Raw genomic sequence first — 23,474 nt, 5'->3', positions numbered from 1 at the left:
GTTGAATTTAAAAGTGATTGACATCTCAATAAAGCTGTCATAAAAATTTCCAGGAAAACATAATTCATAAAGAAGAAATCAATCAATCAATCAAAATTCACCATAATTGGCACAGACATTAGATTTATGCAAACAAGGGCAATAAAGTAGTTACAATTGTATTATAGCTGTATTATAACTGCATATGTTCAAAAATTTAAGTAGATATGATACAAAAAGACATAAGTTAAACTTGAAATGAAACACAATGCATGAGATAAAAAATACATTGAACTTGATTAGCAGCAGAGTAGATATTGCAGAAAAAATGATTAGGGAACTTAAAGATGTGAAAGGAAAATAAATCTTGGGGCCCCCAAATCACTAAGCTAAAGGGAAAAGTCAAGCTGGGAGCTGCTTAGGGCCAACTTGCCTCCCATTCTATTCAGTCATCCCTCTGCTCACTGAGATAAATGCATATCTGATTGCCTCCTTTGGAAGGCTAATCAGAAACTCAAAAGAATGTAAGCATTTGTCTCTCATCTACCTAGGACCTAGAAGCCCCCTCCCCACTTTAAGTTGTCCTGCCTTTGCTTCAAGTTGTCCTGCCTTTTCCAATGGAACCAATGTTAAAAAATTGATTGATGTCTCATGTCTTGCTAAAATGTATAAAACCAAGCTGTGCCCGGACCACCTTGGGCACATATTGTCAGGACCTCCTAAGGCTGTGTGTCATGGGCACGCATCCTTACTTTGGCAAAACAGACTTCCTAAATTGACTGAGACCTGTCTCAGATACTTGAGGTTCACAAAGACATATTAATAAATGACACATAGAAAACAGAATAAAAAAGTTAACAGGGCATTAGTGAGCTATGGAAAAATATCAGGATGCTTAACATACATGCAGTGAAGTCACTAAATGAGGCGAGAGAGACGGGACCAAAAAAAGGTTGTAAAAAATTGTGGTTGAAAAATTTCCAAATTTGATGAAAACTGTAGCCCATAGAGCCAAGATACTCAGTGAATTCTAGCCACAAGAATATTAAAAAAAAACAAAAAACACAAACCAAACTATACCCAGGAGCATCATAATCAAACTACTCAAGAGTTTTAGTTTCAGTGCTAGAGAGAAAATCTTAAAAGTAGCCAGAGGAAGTACATGTTATATAAAGGGGAACAAAGATAAGCATGGCAGCCAATTTCATTTGAAAAACAATCGAGGTAAGAAGACAGTGGAATGATTTCTTTCAAGTACTAAAAGAAAAAAATCAACCTAGAATTCTACATTCAACAAATATATTTCAAAATGAAATTGAATAAAGACTTTTTTCAGATACATAAGAAGCTGAAAGAATTAATCACCAGTAGACCTACATTACAAGAAATGTTAAAGAAAGTCCTTCTAGCAGAAGGAAAATAATACCAGATAGAGACATAAATATACACAAATAAGTAGAAAAAAGAGGTAATTATATAGATAAATATATATGATCTTTCTTATTTAAATATTATTAAAATATGGTTGATAGTTAAAAACAATACCAGTGTAATGTGGATATATAATATAAATAAAAGTAAAATGTTTAACAATAGCACAAAGGTTGGGAGGACAAAATGGAAGTATATGATTATAAGTTTCTTATACTATATGCAAAGTGTGTAATACCACTTGAAAGTACACTACAATGTTAAAAGCATATGCTGTGAATCCTAAGGAAACTACTGAAATTACAAAATATAGCATAAAATAAAGCTAATGAACTAATAAGATAAATAAAATGGAATTACAAAAAGAAATCCAAAGGAGTCAGAAAAAGAGTGACAAGGGCAACAAGTAGCACAACAGCAGCAGAACTCAAATAGTATTACCACGGATTTAAACATAAACATATTAATAATAATTTTAAGTGCAAATGATCTAAATATATTAAAGGCAAAGATTGTCAGACCTGATAGAAAAGCAATATCCAACTATATGCTGCTTACAAGAAACGTGCTTGAAATATAAAACACAAATAGGTTAAAAATAAAGGAACGGAAGTAATATCCTATGATAACACTAACCGAAAGAAATATGGAGTGGCTATAGTAACAAGAGATAAAATAGATTTAAGAGCAAAGGATATTACCAGTAAGAAAGAGAGAAATTTCATAATGAGAACAGGGGTCAGTTCATCAAGAGAACATAACAATTCTAAACATTTATTCACCTAATATTCACCAATTATTCAAAGATATGAAGCTCGGTTATTAGGTGAAAAAATGTTTAGGATTTATTATTACATGAAACAAAACTAATGGAACTTCAAGGAGACATAGACCTAGATAGGTCAGAATTGTTCCTTAAAAAGCCATGTGGAGTAGGTAGAGCTGGATCCATTTTATAGCTCAGGAAACTGAGGTTCAGAGAAAGCAAGTGACTCACTGATGTCACAAGGCCAGACAAGTGCAAAACAATGGTTCCAGCTCAGGGCCTCTGGTCCCAAGTCTGGTGCTGTTTCCTCACACTTTATGCTGTCAATTATAAGTGACCAAAACAAGAAGGGCTTACTTTTACCCTTGCTAGCTTTTCAATAAACCTTACATGCTTCCGCAGGCTGCATAAGTTACAATACCAGCTATGCAGTTAAACAGGGGATTTAAATCTTCACTATATCTCTTAATTGTCATACAATCTCATGCTTCCTCAACAAAACATAATGTCAGATAATTACTTATTGTCAAAATTTTAATTTGTGGGTACACAGTGTCAGATGATTTGGAGAGACTCTTGCATGGATTCCTTAGACACATGCCTATAATCTAGCATGCATGTGCATGTGTATGCACTCATTTACACCTCACCTCCACCCTCCTCCCACTACAACACTCCAGTCATATCTTAGAGTATTATGGGAAAATTAGTCCCTCTAGGAGTTCAGAGGGAATTTGGCCTGTTTCCTGATAAACCACAGAGACAATCCTGAGACTGTATGCACTTGCACTGTATGATTCTGCAAGGCTATGTCATTGCCAAATTAATTTTACAAAGCTTAATGATGTGCAAATTATAACCATTGCTCTACTGAACATGAAGCATCAGGAAAGCATTAAGATATATTTATAAAATAAAGATCTTTCTCTATATAGACAACATAGCTTTTAGTTGAAACTCCATACTTTATCCTGTTGACAAAGTAAAATTTGTTCTTGATTACCTCCAAAACACACATTTTAATGTTTGCCTGTAACATAATGCGTGGCTAAAATCAACAATAAAATATGGTTTCTTATGCAACAAGATTTGTTTCATCATTTATATAGAAGACTAATCAAGAATTGAAGTAAAAAAGGTATATTAATAGAAACTTCCTTCATTTCTCTGTAGGTTAGGGTGAAAAAGAATAAAGTCAAGCTGTTAGTGGCTCCTATTGGTTATCTGGGCAAGTTAGTTGCACTGATATCACCACCCTTTGATGCCACCGTGTATTCCTCTGAGGACTGCCATAATTAGGCACCATTTTCCTGGTCTTAGTAGCAGGGCAAGCAGAAAATTGATAACTGAACAATTTAAGCCATCAGAGTTGATTTATTTTTCTTTGGAATATATGTAACTGGATATTAAAGTTGACTCTTCCTGTTCTCTGGAAGTTTTAGCAACGATCTTAAAGTGTGAGAATGTTCCTAAAGATGCCAGTACCTTCTTTCCTAACAAGAGCTGTGAGGCCACCTGGGCAGGACTTGCTGGTTCTGATGTTTTGCCAATCACCCATTTCCAGGCTCCAAAAGAGGCTGGGGCAGGAACAAGGATTTTCTGTTGAGAGAGGTCTGTGAGCATTCCCTCTTATGAGTGGAAGAGGGCTTCGAGCTCTAGGGAATCTCTCGGAGAACCTGGAGTCTGAAGGACACAGAGCTTGGTAAGTGAGTCACCCCTGAGAAGGCTAATGGCAAGCCACAGTGGCAGAGGTTAGTCCTGCTCACAACAGGAGAGGAGGCTGGGCCAGACTGGCCACACCTCCTAGAGTGAACTGGGGTAAGGATGCCTACTGGTGGACCCTAGAGGACAGAGCAAGCCTGGATGTCTTGAGAGAGAGATGCCTCTCTCAAGACATGAGATGCCTCCAACAGAGGGATGCAGTGTAAATTATATAGTATTTATTGCAAACAGAATCCTTAGCTATGGATGGTGCGTAACTTAACCATTGTTAACCATTTTAAGAGGAGGTAGGAGAAAAAAGAAAAAAAGAGCAAAATGGGAAGAAAATAACCAGAAGTTCTCTCAGTGTAGTGGAGCCAATCTAGTTGATTAAATCCTTTTTCTTAATACTCAGCCAAAAATGCTTGTTCTGAGAAGAAGGGATGATAAATATCATGTCCTTATTTTATATTTTTTAAAACAAATATATGAAGTTTCTATTTATTTTTTATGCATTTCCCTCCATATTTCCCTCCATATTTTAGTAAGTTAGGATAGCATGGACTATATTTACATTTCATTAATTTTCTTTTTATTGGATACCAGATTTTCCAACACAACAATCCAATAGTGTGTAAACTGACTTGCTACTTTCTACATGCGTATTTTATTATGTAGCACTCTCTTCCAAATACAGAGAATGTTCAATGAGAAGGGATCACTTTGATTTCCAGATTTCTCCTGATATATCAGCTGGGTTACTATTTCAGAGACTCTGAATCTTTTTTTTTTTTTTTTTTAAAGGAACAAAGCAAAACTTCGCCATCAAGGACGACAGATAAACACTATGGTATAAAGAAGGGCAAGCTCACAATGGAGTTTCTTAGGGATTAATGAACCAAATGTGGCAAAAGGAGAAATCTGTGGGGAAGCAACAAAGACACTTTTCTTAATATTTAATTATTTCCTTTTCTTCAGGTAGACTTTGAACTCTCCAATCTCATCTTCTTTAGAGTTAAGACAGACGTGCCAGTCATCCTAGATTTTATTATGCCTAAAGTATGAATTAATTTTGAGTGGACTGCAATAATTGTGCTAACCATTTGTTTGAAGAGAAGATATCAGAGTTCCTTTGTGACCTGTGGAAATACAGAAACAGCCAACATTACGCAGGTGTGGCCAGGCATGGACTTGAGGAATCCCATCCCCCATGGCCCTGAACCAGAATGCCAGGGATTCTGTTCCACGGCTTATTTTTAATCCTGCTCTGTCTATGCCCAGCTTGAGGAAGTGGATGGGACATTTGTGGACTGGGGTTGCCAATTATTCTGCATCTGTCATAAATTCCTGTTGGCCAGCTGAGAAAAAAGCCTGTTATTCCTCATCTAAAAGGTGTTTAAACACATAGGCTCTATCCAAGTTGAGAAGCAACCTAACATTTATTATTAATTAATCACGTCTCAATTGAAATGGCCCTAAGTGGCTGCCAAGTTACTGATTTCTTGGTCCACCAGATAACATGGTGGCATGAGAACACGGCTGTCTCTGGCTCAGCGGTCCCCGGCATCTTTGGCATCAGGGACAGGTTTCAAGGAAGACAGTTTTTTTCACAGATGGATGGACATGGTAGGATGGGATGGTCTCAGGATGAAATTGTTCCACCTCAGATCATCAGGCATTAGTTGGATTCCCATAAGAAGCATGCAATATAGGTCCTAGTACTAGTCTGTGGCCTGGGGGTTGGGGAATCCTGCTCTACTGATGTCTTGTAACAGGGGCAATCCACAGTGTTCCCAGGGAAAGGTTTGGGTATTTGGTCTGAGGACACACACATAAAATGTAAAATATGCATGTTGCTTATGTAATGAACCATCTCAAATACTGTTCTTACAGTGGGCTGGTCATGGTATTTACCGTGGGAGGTGGTGGGGGGTCCAGGCAGACACCACTGCATTGAAAGTATGGAGGTCTGTGGATGAGGGATGACGGCAAGAGTTAGAGGACCCCATAGGCCAGACATAGAAATTTGCTGGACTATAGTTCTCTCCTTTGGGCTGTGGGAAGAAAATCTAGGCAAAAGTTCTTAGCTTCATACCTCGTAATAGGAAGGGCTTGTAAATAATGACTGGGCTTTAATTCATGGTCATTCACTGAGTTCAGTTGCAGTGTGTAGACTATAAGGTAAGTTCCCGCCCCCAAGGAGTAAGAAATGATCACAGCAAACAGAAGATTAAAATGAGGTACTGTTGAGGTACTGTAGAAGTCTGACCAATTCCTAGTAAAATTTAGATATAAACTCATTTGAATCTTTTTCTAAAACCAACCCTGTCATAGTTGAAGACATGGATGAATATTTAAAAGATGCATGAAAAATAAATGGAAACTTCATATATTTGTTTTAAAAAATATTTATAGCAAGGTTTTACAAGACTTCTGACATGTTTGCCTCCCCAAAGCCGTATCCAGAGGGGAAAATACAGTTAATGGGATAACTCTTGTGACACCCAAGCCAGATTGTTCACATTTCAAGCGTTTTGTCTTTGTGTGTTTTTGCTTTAGGTCTGCTGGGTAGAGTCGCAGGTTCCTAAAGAACTAAACGTGCACAGTTTACCCTTCCAGTCAAAAGAGTGTATGGGTTGTGAGAAGGTTAGTTTCCTCTGAGAGCTTCAGGGTCAACCCACGGAAAGACTGGGAACAGTGTTTTCTAGACCTATCTTCATTCCACAATTATTTTTGCCTTGTGGTGTTGATGTGATATTTTTCTTTTTATGTGTAAGATGCTTTTCACCAGTATATAAGATACAATTAGCCACAGTGAGGCGCTTTAAACACTCTTTGGTCATGTCTATAAAACTAGATGTTTGCCCAGGAATTGTCAAATTCATTTCCAAACCCCTCACATTATTTAGCTCATAGCTGCACCTGTCAGACCTTGCAGAGCCTTCTCTAGTCCTCTCAATCAGCAGCTAAGTCTGCCCTTTGTCTTTCATAGTGTTTGCCTTTATTCCACTGTGGGTTATGGTCTTGCATGTGCTTATTGCATCTACCTGGGGGTCAGGCTCCCTGACCCACCTTTCTACTCCCTCTACTGACCCATCCCCCTACTCACTCTGCAGGGAGCCTGGTTCAGAGCATTGCTTAAAGTTGGGACTCAATGACCAGTAACTGGAATAGACTGAAGAAATTCTTGTTGTATTAGGTGAATTTAGTAATGACCTAGAAATGATTTGAGTACAATAGAAAATAATGAGTATAAAATGACTACAGAGCCATAGGCTGTTCATGTCAAGTTATTCAGCCTGTCTGATATAAAAGGAATTCTACTTTTAAAAATTTCAATTAGCTTTTTAATGAAAAACTAATTCTATCAAGGAAATGCGATGTTTTAAAAAGCTCTGATAGCTAATTATTAACATGCAATTAAAAAAACTTGAAGGCTGTGATTTCACAGATAGAATGTTCACAGCAGTGAAATAGAAACTCCCCCAAGGCAATAAACAAAGTTGATAGCTCTTTTACTTATAGGGTAAGGCACTTTCAGAATGCTTAACATCTTTCTGTTTAGTGGCAGAGAAATGGCCTGGATTCCATTAAGAATAAGCAGTTCACTGGATTAATTTAAGATTTTTAAAAATCTTATGTATAATATATTTTGATCTAATTTCCATTTTATTTCACAGTTCCCATCTATAAAAGAGGATGTCATGGCAGAAAGATCTCCCTAAAGGCACAGGTTGAGGGGCCAACACGGGTAGAAATGGGATAACAGCCAGGCAATTCTGGTAGTTTCCTCTGCCTTTTATTGAGATTACTATAGATACCATTATATATATGACTATATATATATATATATATAATATATAATATATATTTTATATGTGTGACTATATATAAAAATATATGACTATATATAATATATATTTATATATAATATATATTTTTATATATAATACACATATAATATATAATATATATTATATATAATATTTTATATATTTATAATTATAATATATATTTATATTTATAAATATATTTATATATTATATATTATATATGTATATTATATATAAAAAAATATATAATAAATATATATATTTTATATATAGTCATATATTTATATATAAATATATAGTCACTATATATATTTATATATAGTGACTATATATATATAAAACTACATAGACTATTGGCTACTTTTAAAAAGCCTTTCAAATATAAAATATTTTATTTTTTGACCTTCTAAATATAAAAGTTATTGCTATAATGTTTTGCAACTATATTAAAGTTGTTATCCAGAGAAAGCATGAGAAAAACTAGTTTCTTGATGTAATTGTTTAGAATTAGAAGCATCACCCAATTAGCCCAACTGGCATTACAGATACTTATGTTAACAGGCTCTTTCCAACCAATACACTCTTCCTTTGCTACAATTTTGCCTCATACCTTTTTCGTTGTCATACCACCTGCCACGAAAATTATCTGTCTGTCAAAGGTGCATTATTAATTTAACTTGATTGCTGTTACCTATTCAACAATTCTGTACAAAAATACTAGTTTGTTATCATATGGTTTCTCACATACAAGAAAGAAGTTAATGAGAAACACAATTCTTAGTAATAAAAATAATACATGCAGAATTTACAATATTGAAAAAATAGCTGTTTCCACTAGTGTTAATTGAAAAATGATTTAAGACCAATTTATTTCCTTAAATCATACAATATGTCTGTGTCGGGCCAAGTCAAAAAGGTGAGATGTTTTCAGAGCTGAAATCTTCCAAAAGCTCCAAAAGCTGATTGATAAAAAGGGCATTTTAGCAAAACTTTGGAGACAGTAAAAAGATCAGAGGTTAAGAGGGTGAGGGGATGAATACGTGGAGCACAGAGGGCCTTTAGGGAAGTGAAACTTCTGCATGATGCTATAATGGTGGATCCATGTAATCGAACATTTGTCCAAACCTATAGTACGTACAACCCCAAGAGTAAGTCTTATGTAAACTATGAACACTGGCTAATAATGATGTGTCAATGCAGGTTCCACCATCGTTACAAATGTACCACTTTGTTGGGGGATGTTGATAGCGGAGAAGGCTGTGCAGTAGGGGCAGGGGTATTTGGAAAATCTCTGTACCTTCTTCTCAATTTTTCTGTGAACCTAAAACTACTTAAACAAAGTCAAGTTTTTTAAAGAGCATTTTAGCCTATGGATAATCAGAAAGCTCTATGCAGCAATGGGGAAGTGCATTCAGGGTGACATATACTAGGCTACCTAGTCTGAATGAATGCTACCTCAAAGTCAAAATGCTTAGTGACAGGCTATCTGACAAATCGGGCAGGCAGTCTTCTGAGATTGACCTTCAAAAGAGATTTCCAGGGCTTCTATCTGTGTGAAAATTTTAGTGGAATATATGCTTATGTTTTCCTTTGCTCTATAAATTACACGATTGGGCTCAGAATTTTAAAGGCCAAGATTTCTACCTTGAGTATAGGCCATCTGCATTTTACCAGTTATAGCAATTGAATGGCTTTACATAATGCCTAGCAGACCAATGACCACTGAGAACAATATGAGGAGAAAACTGAAATACAGCTTCAACAGAAAGATTGAGTAGTTATTGGCTGGGTCACTGTGTGATATGGGTTGGCTGTGTCCCCACCCAAATCTCATCTTGAATTGTAGTTCCCATAATCCTCATGTGCTGTGGGAGGGATCCAGTGAGAGGTAACTGAATCATAGGGGTGGTTACCCTCATGCTATTCTTGTGATAGTGAATGAGTTCTCATGAGACCTGGCTTTATAAGGGGCATTTCCCCCTTTCATTCTGCACTTCCTCTTGCTGCTGCCATGTGAAGAAGGACATGTTTGCTTCCCTTTCCACCATGATTGTAAGTTTCTTGAGGCCTCCCCAGCCATGCTGAACTGTGAGTCAATTAAACCTCTTTCCTTTGTAAGTCACTCAATCCTGAGTATGTCTTTATTAGCAGTATGAGAACAGACTAATACGCTGTGAATAGGATAACAGGGAAAAAAGACCACTATTAAAGGATAAACTTATAAAAAACAACATAGACTTCCCTTCCACTTTCTTAAAGAATAGACGTCAAACAAGTAGGCAAAAATTGCTGCACTAAACACTAAGAGAAGATTTAGAAACACATTCCATATCTATTGAGATAATCACGTAGTTTTTGTCTTTCCTTCTGTTTATGTGATGAATCATATTGATTGCATATGTTGAACCAACCTTGCATCTTGGGAATAAAGCCTACTTGATCAAGGTGGATAAGTGTATTAGCCCATTTTCATACTGCTATGAAGAAATATCAGAGACTGTGTAATTTATTAAGAAAAAGAAGTTTAATAGACTCACAGTTCCCCATGGCTGGGGAGGCTTTACAATCATGGCAGAAGGCAAAGGAGGAGTAAAGGCATGTCTTACATGGTGGCAGACAAGAGAGCATGTGCAGGGGAACTGCTCTTTATAAAACCATCAGAACTCATGAGACTTATTCACTATCATGAGAACAGCACAGGAAAATCCACCCCCATGATTCAATTACCTTCCACTGGTCTTTCCCATGACACATGGAGAAAATGTGAGCTACAATTCAAGAAGAGATTTGAGTGGGGACACAGCCAAACCATATCAATAAGCTTTCTGATGTACTGCTGGATTCAGTTTTTCAGTATTTTGTTGAGGATTTTTGCACTGATGTTCATCAAGGATATTCACCTAAAGTTTTTTTTTTTTTTTGTCATATCTCTGCCAGATTTGGGTATCAGGATGATGCTGGCCTCATAAAATGAGTTAGGGAGGAGTCCCCCCATCCTCATTTTTTGGGAATAGTTTCAATAGGAATGGTATGAGCTCTTCTTTGTACATCTGGTAGAATTCAGCCATGAATCCATCTAGTCCTGGACTTTTATTGTTTGGTAGGGTACTTATTGCTGCCTCAATTTCAGAATTCATTATTGGTCTGTTCAGGGATTCAATTTCTTCCTATTTCAGTCTTGGGAAAGTGTATGTGTCCAGGAATTTATCCATTTCTTCTAGATTTTCTAGTTTATGTGCATAGAGGTGTTCATAATATTCTCTGATGGTTGTTTGTATTTCTGTGAGGCCAGTGGTAATATCCCCCCTATTTGTTCTGATTGTACTTGTTTGAATCTTCTCACTTTTCTTCCTTATTAGCCTAGCTATTTTATTAGCCTATCTATTTTATTAATTTTTTTTTCAAAAAACAAGTTCCTGGATTTGTTGATCCTTTAAATGGTTTTTCATGTCTCTATCTCTTTCAGTTCAGCTCTGATTTTAGTTATTTCTTATCTTTTGCTAGCTTTGGGATTTGTTTGTTCTTGGTTCTCTAGTTCTTTTAGTTGTGATGTTAGGTTGCTAACTTGAGACCTTTCTAACTTTTTGACATGAGCATTTAGTGCTATACATTTCTCTCTTAACACCGCTTTAGCAGTGTCTCAGAGATTCTGGTACATTGTATCCTTGTTCTTATTAGTTTCAAAGAACTTCTTGATTTCTGTCTTAATGTCATTATTAATCCCCAAAATCATTCAGGAGCAGGTCATTCAATTTCTGTAATTTGTAGAGTTTTAAGTGAATTTCTTAGTCTTGATTTTGAATTTGATTGTGCTGTGGTCTGAGAGACTGTTCTGACTTCAGTTCTTTGGCATTTGCTGAGGAGTGTTTTACTTCTGATTAATAGGGTAAATTTTATAGTAAGTGCCATGTAGCAATGAGAAGAATGTATATTCTGTTGTTTAGGGGTGGAGAGTTCTGTAGATATCTTTCAGATCCATTTGAGTTCTGTAGATATTTATCAGATCCATCTAATTCAGGACCTGAGCTCAAGTCCTGAATATCTTTGTTAATTTCTTGTCTCGATGATCTGTCTAATATTGTTAGTGGGGTGTTAAAGTCTCCCACTGTTACTCGGTGGGAGTCTAAGCCTCTTTGATGGTCTCTAAGAACTTGCTTTATGAATCTGAGTGCTCCTGTGTTGGGTGAATATATATTTAGGACAGCTAAATCTTCTTGAATTGAACCCTTTACCATTACATAAAATATAGGATTATGTACATTTAGGACAGTTAGATCTTTGTCTTTTTTGTTCTTTGTTGGTTGAAAGTCTGTTTTGTCAGAAACTAGGATTGCAAACCCTGCTTTTTTCTGTTTTTGATTTACTTACAGGATTTTCCTCCATCCCTTTATTTTGAACCAATGTGTTTATCTCAAATAGATGCAGAAAAGGCTCTTGATAAAATCCAACATCCATTCGTGTTAAAAACTCTCAATAAACTAGTTATTGAAGGAACATACCTCGAAATAATATGACCCATATATGACAAACCTACAGCCAACATCATACCCAATGAGCAAAAGCTGGAAGTATTCCCCTTGAAAACTGGCACAAGACAAGGATGCCCTCTCTCACCACTCCTACTCAACACAGTATTGGAAGTTCTGGCCAGGACAATCAGGCAAGAGAAGAAATAAAAGGCATTCAAACAGGAAGAGAGGAAGTCAAACTATCCCTATTTGTAGACGGCATGATTCTATATCTAGAAAACCCCATCATCTCGGTCCAAAAGCTTCTTAAGCTGATAAACAACTTCAGTAAAGTCTCAGGATAGTGCAAAAATCACTAGCATTCCTGTCCTCCAACAACAGTCAAGCTGAGAGCCCAATCAGGAATAAACTCCCATTCACAATTACCACAAAAAGAATGAAATACCTGGGAATGCAGCTAACTAGGATGGTGAGAGATCTCTACAAGGAGAACTACAAACTACTGCTCAAATAAATCAGAGATGACACAAACAAATGGAAAAACATTTCATGCCCATGAATAGGAAAAATCAATATCTTAAAATGGCTATACTACCCAAAGCAATTTATAGAGTCAATGCTATTCTCATTAAACTACCATTAACATTCTTCACAGAACTATTTTAAAATTCAGTTGGAACCAAAAAGAGCCCAAATATCCAAGGCAATCCTAAGCAAACAGAACAAAGCTAGAGGCATCATGCTACCGGACTTCAAACTATACTACAGGGCTACAGTAACCAAAATGGCATAGTTCTGGTACAAGAACAGACACATAGACCAATGGAACAGAATAAAGAACCCAGAAATAAGACTGCACATCTACAACTATCTAATCTTCAACAAACCTGACAAAAACAAGCAATGGGGAAAGGATTCCCCGGTGCTGGGATAACTAGCTAGCCATCTGCAGAAGATTGAAACTGGCCCCCTTCCTGACACCGTATACAAAAATCAACTCAAGATGGATTTAAAAATGTAAATGTAAAAGCTAAAGCTATAAACACTCTGGAAGACAGCCTAGGTAATACTACTATTCAGGACATAGGCATGGGCAAAGATTTCAGGATGAAAACACCAAAAGCAATTTGCAACCACAACAAAAATGGACAAATGGGATCAAGTAAATGAAAGAGCTTCTGTGCAGCAAAATAAATTATCAACAGAGTAAACAGCTGACAGAATGGGAGAAAATTTTTGCAAACTATGCATCTGACAAAGGTCTAGTATTCAACCTTTATAAGAAACTTAAACAAATTTACAAGAAAAAAAAAATCCCATAAAACATGGGCAGAGGGCACGAACAGAGACTTTTCAAAAGAGAACATACATGCAGCCAACAAGCATAGGAAAAGCTCAACATCACTGATCATTAGAGAAATGCAAATCAAAACCACGATGAGATACCATCTCACACCAGTCAAAATGACTATTATTAAAAAGTCAAAAAATAACAGATGCTGGTGAGGTTGTGGAGAAAAAGGGGTGCTTATACACTGTGGATGGGTGTATAAATTAGTTCAGCCATTGTGAAAGACAGTGTGGCAACTCTGCTCAAAGACCTAAAGACAGAAATACCATTTGACCTGGCAATCCCATTACTGGGTATATACCCAAAGGAATATAAATCATTATGTTATAAAGACACATGCACACATATATTAATTACAGCACTATTCACAATAGCAAAGATGTGAAATCAATCTAAATGTCCACCAATGATAGACTAGATAAAGAAAATGTGATAAATATATACCATAGAATACTATGCAATCATGAAAAAGAATAAGATCATGTCCTTTGCAGAGATGGATGGAGCTGGATGCCATTATTCTTAGCAAACTAACACAGAAATAGAAAAATGAACACCACATGTTCTCACTTGTATGTGATAGCTAAATTATGAGAACATACGGATACACAGAGGGGAATAACACACAACACACACCTTTTGGAGGGTGGAGGGTGAGAGGAGGGGGAGGATCACGAAAAACAACTAATGGGTATTAGGATTAATACCTGGGTGATGAAATAATCTGTAAAACAAAATCTGTGACACAAGTTTACCTCTATCACAAACCTGCACATGTTACCCCTGAACTTAAAAGTTAAAAAGGAAAGAACTGCATTCCATTAGAACTAGCCATGAAATACAAAGATATTTCCAAGAAAGCTTCAGGAATAGACTTCTCAAGAAATTTTATAAAACCAGAATTGATTTTCATATGTCTGGGATGTTCAGATGTAGCCTTGCCTCAAAGAAACCCTTCTAGGTTTTATTCCAGCCATATGATTCCATGACAGGATGCTGGGGCCTCAATAATGTTTGGATGATCCAAGAACATACAGAGCCTAGCATCTGCCTGCCACGTAGAAGCACTCCACAAAGGTCTCATGTACATGATTCATTACATGTGTGTAAATGGAACACACTTGTCTATTTTTAGGTTAACTTGTGGTATCTCCATAATTTTCAGATTTTCTATTATTAAAAAAAAAAGGAGAGAGAGATTCAGCTGGGCGCAGTGGCTCATGCCTTGATCCCAGCACTTTGGGAGGCCAAGGCGGGCGGATCACGAGGTCAGGAGATTGAGACTATCCTGGCTAACATGGTGAAACTCCATCTCTACTAAAAATACAAAAAGTTAGCTGGGCGTGGCCGTGTGCGCCTGTAGTCCCAGCTACTCGGGAGGCTGAGGCAGGAGAATGGCATGAACCCGGTAGGCAGAGCTTGCAGTGAGCCAAAATCGTGCCACTGCCCTCTAGCCTGGGGAACAGAGCGAGATTTCTGTTTCAAAAAAAAAAAAAAAAAAAACACCCTTAAGTCATTTAAATAAAATGATGGAAGAATGATTTCTATGTAAGTGATTTAAAAGCACAGGCACTCAATCCAAATCCTTCTGGGATACAAAGCATCCCAAAGTACATAACACAATTTCTTGCCTTATTAAGCTACCGCTTCATTACACAATTTAACCTCTTTTAGAAGACTCACAGTCATAATCTGTAAAATTTAATTCAACACACATTTGAGGAGCATCCACTGTTTCAGCACAGTAACAGGTTTGCCAGCTTATGCTCATGTCTAACAACAACGCGAGAGATTGTGGTTATGTCAAAGTGAGGTTGAAAGTCAGTGCTGGGAACGCTGGGGCAGGATGGAGCTGACATCCCAGGGAAGGCAGGTAAGCATCAGGACAAAGAGCTGGGACTCTGAACTCAGCCCCCTGTGGGTTGCAGGTCCCGTCTTCCTTTGCTAACCTGCGTGGCTCTGGCCAGATTGTTCAGTCTTCATTTCAGTATCGGTAAATGAAGATAACAATCACAACGCTTCCTGTGTAAGATAGTCACCAGAATTAACTGATGCAAAACAGTATTTTTAAAAATGTGAGTCACAGGAGCAATTTAGTGGAACATGACAACCACTTTAAAAACAAAATGAAATAGAATAGAAAAAAAATCAAATGGAACAGAAAATATCAGAGGGCATCACGTGTAGTAAATGCAAGTTTGTGGTGTGCGTGTACTTTCGTAGTGTGATTATAACTTATATTTTCTATTGCAGGTCACCATGGAGCAAGTTCAAAAACCATAGGTATAAAGCTTTTGGCACCCAATGCCTAACATGTAGCCAGTGCTAAGAAATGGTGAAATAAAAATATAGCATTTAAGTTCAGCTTTAAACAATAAACATTTTTACCAAAGAGGATGAGATGGAAAAGGCAAGGAGAATCCAACACACACATACACACACACAGAGACACACACACACATACCCAAATGCAGACACATATGAGACATGGTATTACTTAGATACCAGATGGAAGAAGGTTAGGAGAATATAAAACTAGACAGGAGTTGCAGCTGGATTGTGGAACTCTATCTAGGTCATATTGCGAATTTTGAATGTCTTTAGGTAAAAAATGAGAAGTCATCCAAGAAATTTGCACAAAGGAATAACATGCTCAGATTCAGGATTGGAAAAACGAATTGTGACAGGGATGTGGACAGCAGACCGGGAGTTGAGCCTGGCAGTGGGAAGGCTTCTGACTTGGTTTTGGTTCCCTGGGGGAGGACCTGAAGCAAGGCAAGGGCAGTGGGTGTGAAAGGAAAGGAGATTAAGAAGACCTTGCATTGGGAGGCAGAGGCGGGCACATCACCTGAGGTCAGGAGTTCGAGACCAGCCCGGCCAACATGGTGAAACCCCGTCTCCACTAAAACCACAAAAATTAGCCTGGCGTGGTGGTGTGCGCCTGTAATCCCAGCTACTCAGGAGGCTGAGGCACAAGAATCGCTTGAACCTGGGAGGCGGAGGTTGCAGTGAGCCGAGATTGCACCATTGCACTCCAGCCTGGCAACAGAGTGAAACTCCGTCTCAAACAAACAAACAAACAAGACATTGCAGAGGGCTCTTGTGACATGATGTCACTTTGCTCATTTATTTCCTCTGATCATATTACCCCCTCCTGCCTCTGATTCATCAGGTAAGATTCCTCTCTTCCTGCAAGCCAGGACTAGCTGTGTGTTCCAAGCAACCGTCTCTGGCCCCATGTTTGAGTGACCCCCCGTCCGCACCCCTGCACCGTGCTGTACACATCACTGCTGTGTCCTCTGTCACATCACACAGAAGGGTGACATTGTCCAGTGTTTCCTGCCTTTCCTAGAACTTCTGGGTATGGGTTTGGAGCATATGTCGTGGTTCCCTTGTGGTTAAGACATGGACCAGAATCTTATGACAGATTCTGGCCCATGATTTGTGCTGGAGCATTTACATGCCTGTGTCAGAGCCTCAGAGATTTCTTTCTCTTTGTCATGAAACCTGCCTGGGTCCTTCCTGGAGTGAAGATAACACGGCATGGACTGCCATATACTCACAATGAGCATGATCGTGAAAGAAAAATAAAACCGTTGGTTGTTGTAAATCACTGAGGATTCAGGCCTGTTTGTGATGCCCCCTAACTCAGCATCTCTTGAATGATGTGATTCAGAACCTGGCTCAAAGCTTGGTGTAAGAGTAGTGCTCTATGTTTATTTGTGGTATAAATGAATGAATGATTAGGAGAGGAACTATAGGTAGCTCGGAGTTTCTCGTCAGAAAGCAGCAGATTTTGTTAGATCATCAGCTAAACTAGAACACAGGAAGAGAGGGAGAGACAAGTATAAATGTGTTTGTGGGCACACTGAATGTGAAGTACTGGGGAGGTCTTCCTGAGTACGCAGATGGTGGTAAGTTGGAAATATAGGACTGATGGTTCTCTAAGATTGTCAGGATTAGAAATAAAAAATGTGAACTCTTTAATTTCAAATGATAGTTAAATTATAAGAGCAGATTCAATGATCCACGGAGATAGTGAAGAATATTAAAAGAGATAAAGGAAGAATATTGGAAAATGCCTATATTTAAGGGTGAGAAGCAGAGGGACGAGAAGCAACAGAGAATAAAAAACAAGATAATGGAAGCTAAGAAAAGGAGGATTTTAAAAGCAAACTGCTGTCTAGTAGTGTCACTATATGCTACAGTGACATGAAATAGGGAGGGTACTGGGAGGGAGGAATGACATTTTAATACAGCCGGGAGGTCCCTGTTTCGTGTGAGAGAGGAAGAATGAACACTGTGATGAGTATCATTGTAGATACACACGAGCATGTTAGATGCTGCTTTCCGGATTCCACATTATACCACTTTCCCACTCCTTGATATTCCTGCACATTTCTGGTCCTCGGAAGTCCCCTTTCGCCCTCAGCCTGACCATGGCTTTATTCGATGCAGTCTGCAGCCGGTTGGGAGGAAAACACACACCTGTTGCCTGGGGTGGGAAGCTGTCTGGACCTGGTGAGTTACTTTGCTTCCCAGAAGGCTTGTTTAATTCTAAGTTGTGGTCTACACTGTGAAGACTTAATTGCCCAAGTCTTCTGGGTAAGAAGAGTAGTGGTGTATTCTCACTGGTTCACTCAGCAACATTTATTGAGCACCTACTATGTATAGGAACTGAATAATATCATCTGAAGCTGGAATAACCAATGTGAATCACAGCTCAGAGATATTTTATGCCTTCTGACTTTTAGTTTTCATTAATGAGAAGTCTGCGCTTCCTAATTTTACATTTCTAAGCTCTGTAAATGAGATTAGCATTGTGAAATAGACAATGTCTATATCATAATGCTTATTTAATGTGTATACAGTAAAAGCAGTCTGTATGTAAAATTTTTGCAGACTGCTTTTATGTAGACCGGAGCATCAGGGAGGAAATGAATCTTGGCTGTTTCCTTCCTGAGACCTTAAAAGGGCCGTCTCAAGTCTTTGGACTTTCATTGCTTATAATAGATTGTTTGATCATTCGAACCATTATATATTAAAATTAATAGCCAGAATCTGCAAATTATAGGGAAGAGGCTCTGAATCAAATGACTTTTGAGATTTTGCGGTTTGAATCTCTGATTAGGGAGTTCAATATCTCATTGCACTGCTGGACCCCCGAGGGAAGGTTCATGTTCAGTCAGCACTATCTTTAGACAACCTGTTGGCAGATTCATTCTCAGTTACTCTAACTTGTCATCGGGCCACATGCAATGTTTCAAATTCTAATGGCTTTTTGTAAGCTAAACTGAGACAGCACCATGAAATAAATGCCTATTAGCAGACATTATATGTCACATATTAGATAACAAAGCTTGTCTATTTTAACAAGGTCCTTTCCCAAGAAAGGGAGATGAATTTGGGATCTTGAGAGAAACTGACATCAGCGAGGAGGTTATCTGAGGGACTCTTATCAAAAGGATCAAATTACAAGGCATATTGTGTCCTGATTTATCCCCCTATGTTCTACATTCAACTATGAAATCATTTCAAATAAAAAAATTCAGATTTATGAGCAAGGAAAATATCTAGAGCTCATGCTGCCCTCTGGTGGTCATTTGTACACATAGCCAGAAATGCAAATACCTTAGAACACTTGACAGCATCCAGTTTACTGAAAGTCAAATTGCAGAAACTGACGGAAAAAACCAAAAACCAAAAAACAAAGAAACAAAACAAAACAAAAAAACACTCTTCTTTCCTGTACTTTAAAGTTTCTTGATCATTTCATATTTAAAACAGAATAGATACTCTTTGCAAATATTCACCTCTGAAGAGAAATAATTGTCTCTGACCTCAACTCTCAACGATATTATTTGATGTAAGAAATAGGCCTCATGGTCTTAAATGATGGTTAAGATAGATAGATAGGAATGTGGATACGGAGATGGAACTGTTTTTAGTTCACCTCACTTCGATGAGGGTGCTCTGGGGTTCTGGGACCTCCTTGTAACACTTTCTAGGTATCACCGCCTGGAAGAACACAGGCACCTGCTCATCATATTTCAATGTCTCTAGTCTTTTTAATATGGTCAAAAGGCAACACAGAGATACCCTGATAAAAATCTCAACTGTTATTTCCCACCTTTTTCTGGTTGGTTTGTTCTCATTACTGTCTTTTTTTTTTTTTTTAACGGAGTCTTGCTGTGTTGCCCAGGCTGGAGTGCAGTGGTGTCATTTCGGCTCACTGCTACCTCCGCCTCCCAGGATCAAGAGTTTCTCCTGCCTCAGCCTCCTCCCAAGTACCTGGGATTACAGGCATGTGCCACCACGGCTGGCTAATTTTTGTATTTTTTGTAGAGACGGAGTTTCATATGTTGGCCAGGCTGGTCTCAAACTCCTGGCCTCAAGTGATCCTCCTGCCTTGGCTTCCCAAAGTGCTGGGATTACAGGCGTGAGCCATCATGCCTGGCTGGCCCTCATTACTGTCCCTTTTGAGAGTGTATTGTTAAGATCCTGGGCAGGTCAAATCCCATTGTTCTGTGGGCGAAGAGACAGGAGAAATCCCGGGGAAACGCGTTTCTACCCCATCTAACAACACCTGTGTGACTTTATTTGCAGGATAGGATGTTTTTTCTTCCTTTTTTTATTGTATGTAATTCTCAGGCTGGGAGGACAGAGCCAGATACAGCCTGTATCATCCACAAAGAGGGGCTTCCTCGGCAAGCATCAGTCACTAAGGACTCATTTCAAATAAGCCAGGTAGGGATTTTTAGTTTACAGATAAAGATCTGATTGAGAAGACAAAATGAGAGGAAGCTGCTGGTGTTTCTGTACCCTGCTAGGTGCTTTCTAGCCTGTTAGAGCCAAAACAGCAAACATGAATCCCGTAGCAAAGAGATCAATGAATGAATGAGCGAATACTAATACAGATACAATTCACGTTCTAGTGGAAAATGAGTACGCTTTATTTCAGCAATAATTTTTGTCTCTCTTTGGTGAATACACGGACGTGTCAGTGTTAAGGAGAAAATCGGAGGCCACCCTGGGCAGGGTGGGGGGTCCTCGAAGAACTGCCACTCTAAGTAGAGGGCACAATGGCTCAGTTTTTTTTTTCTGTGTCTACGGTGCTCTACATCTCTGGGCTTTGATGGTAGGATTCAGCAAGTGAGGATTAACAGCATATTGAAAATGACATAAGAAGCCCATAAAAACACTGTGGAGCCTAACTCAGACCATTTACATTTACGTATTGACTTCAAGGACAGCGTACTGCCATGAATGCATAAGCAGTAGAGCACACACCTTTTTCAGCAGACAGACGGACCTTCATGGGCCAAGCAAGCCCACACACTCTCTCGCTCACACTCACTGTTGGGGTACACCAGGCCTCAAGGGCCCCTGTGGACTCTGAGCTTGCACAAACACATCACCTTGATTATTAATCCATAAATTTGTTTGGGAATATTTTTCAGCCTTCACAAGGAAGGAGATTCCATCGCATGCTACAACATGGATGAATCTTGAGGATATCATGTCAAGTGAAACGAGCCGGTCACTAAGTGATAAATGCTGTATCATTCCACATGCATGAGGTCTCTAGAGGAGTCAAATCCAGAGACAGAAAGTAGAATGGTGGGTGCCAGGGTCTGGCTGGAGGGAGGATGGGGAATTCGTGTTTAATGGGGACAGAGTTTTGGTTTTGTAAAGTTCTGGAGATGGATGGTAGTGATGGTTTCACAACAATGTGAAGGTATTTAACACTGATAAACTCGATAATCAAAGTGGTTAAGATGGTAAGTTTTACGTTATGTGTATTTTACCAGAAAATAAACAAAACCAGTGTGTATATTCACTCCACAAACACTTAGTGAATGACTACATGTGTCAAGTTCTATACTGGAAGCTGGAGATGCAAAGATGGAAGAAACACGGCACCTGCCGCAGAAAATGTCATAATGTTTCTATGAAGACATCATCGATTTTGGTGGGTGATTTCAACATTTCTTTTTTTAATTTCCCTTTTTGATATGTTTTGGTGTGGTCTCAGAAGCAGTCTAATTTTATAATAATTATTCAGCAGGAATAATATGAATGATAACAAAAACCACACTTTGAAATACTAAATAACTTTTAGTTCCTTCACAATGAACCAGGCTGACTGCTGTAACCGTAAGGGTAATAGATCTTCATGAAAATCCCTCATTTCTAGCACAATAGGGTTTTGCCTGCTATTCTGTTCCCAGTGTGAGACGGAGGAGGGAAAGAAGGGAGGGATGGGGTGGGAGGGAAGGAAGGAGGGAGGGAAGGAGTCGGAGGGAGGGAAGGCGTGAAGTGCCCGTCATGATGAGTCCAACAGTAAAATCAATAGGTGTTGTCCACTGACTATCAATTAAGGCACAATTAAGGCCTCTGGGCTTTGATTTTGATCAGGTTGCTGGCAGTTTAGTAGGAACTCACCAAATAAACAATAATTCCAGACAATTGTCCCCCTTGTCATGATTCAGGAGCGTATTTTCATATGAGGTGTAAATGAGGACTTTGCTTTGTATGTGGAGACAGCAGGGGCAAAACAAAACCACTGGAAAGACCCAAGTAGGTGGGAAACAAAGGAATGAAACTGTCCAGCACGAGCACCTGCAGCTCGTCCCTGGCAGACGCTTCAAAGGCACTTGGTTATTTACCAACTTACTGTGGGATAGGGGTGGGAGCAGAATACAGTGTACTTTCGGATGATGCCGTTCAGCTTGAGAGGGGGAAGCCAGGACACAAAGACCATGGAGGCTGAGGCCGCCGCTGCCTTCACGCCCGCGGGAGGACCTGGAACTGGAAGAGCCGTGCGTTTAGTCACAAGGTGGGGCCTCGACTTGGGCTTGCGGGCCCACGCCTCCCAACACGACCCCACTCCACGCTCACTGTTCAGCTCTTTGAGGACGAGCGTTATAGGTTCTGCTGTGTCCCCCCAAATGCAAACGTTGAAGTCCTAACCCCCAGGACCTCAGAATGACACTGTCATTGGAGGTAGGGTCTTTATAGAGGCAATCGAGTTAAAATGAGTTTGTTAGTGTGGCCTCTAATCCAGTACTTCTGGTGTCCTTATAAAAAGGCCAGTTTTGGCACAGAGACAGACATGTATAGAGGGGAGATGATGTGAAGACACAGGGAGAAGACGGCATCTATAAGCCAAGGAGAGAAGCCCAGAACAGATGCTTGTCTCAAAGCTCTCAGAGACGACCAGCCCTGCAGACACCTTGATTCTGGACTTCTGGCCTCCAGAACTCAGAGACAGCAAATACATTCCTAATGTTGGAATCTGTGGTTCTTTGTAGCTCTAGGACCTAATACAGTCAGTTCTAGTCCCTGTTGTCTTGGGGAGCCTTCCCAGCCCATTTCAGTGCCTGGAGACTTCCTGCCTCTGGATAACTGGACAATTAACTTCTGGATCAGTCTTACTTCTACTGCAGTTTTTGGCTTTGAATGTACTGGGGATGAACCTTTTGGATCCTGAATTTGAGAAGCATGAGGGTGAACTACCTCAGCCATGGAGACCCCACCCTCCCTCACCCCAGTCATTTTGTAATGGCACCACTTTGGGCTCAGGAGAAATGGAAATATTGTTGATGAATAGGGATTATTGTGTCAAAGATTCACAGTATCCATGTAAGACAAACTCTCCCCTGTAAACCAGCTAAGAAGGCAGAACATGGTGGCAGCAATATTAAGCATGATTTGGGAGTAAGATTGAAGGCATGTCCCACTCCTCTTGTTCTTTTATTTTCCAGGTTGAAGAGGTGGGGGGTGGGGTGAGATGACCAAGACACAGAAGATGCCAAAATGTCATAGGTGCCAGTGAGAAAGGCATCAGGGCTCTTGCTTTGTTCCTCATTAACCTCACTGTCCACATGGAGGGCAAGCACATTGATGGAGGTACTGAAATTCAAGCCAATATAAGTCCCTTG

At 39.1% G+C, this 23,474-nt stretch overlaps 1 protein-coding gene across 1 annotated transcript in view; it reads right to left on the bottom strand.

Moving 5' to 3' along the window:
- DSCAM (DS cell adhesion molecule) overlaps positions 1-23,474 on the bottom strand; it is an 821,125-nt gene that overhangs the window by 72,643 nt on the left and 725,008 nt on the right. Inside the window, exon 20 of the mRNA XM_025379322.1 lies at positions 22,208-22,341. Coding sequence (XP_025235107.1) covers positions 22,208-22,341 — 134 coding nt within the window. The remainder of the gene's footprint in view (positions 1-22,207; positions 22,342-23,474) is intronic.

The sequence above is a fragment of the Theropithecus gelada genome, chromosome 3 (assembly GCF_003255815.1).
Source record: "Theropithecus gelada isolate Dixy chromosome 3, Tgel_1.0, whole genome shotgun sequence".
In the NCBI taxonomy this organism is placed as follows: Eukaryota; Metazoa; Chordata; class Mammalia; order Primates; family Cercopithecidae; genus Theropithecus; species Theropithecus gelada.
Note: the sequence above shows the minus strand (reverse complement) of the source record. Positions and strands in the feature narration are given on the sequence as shown.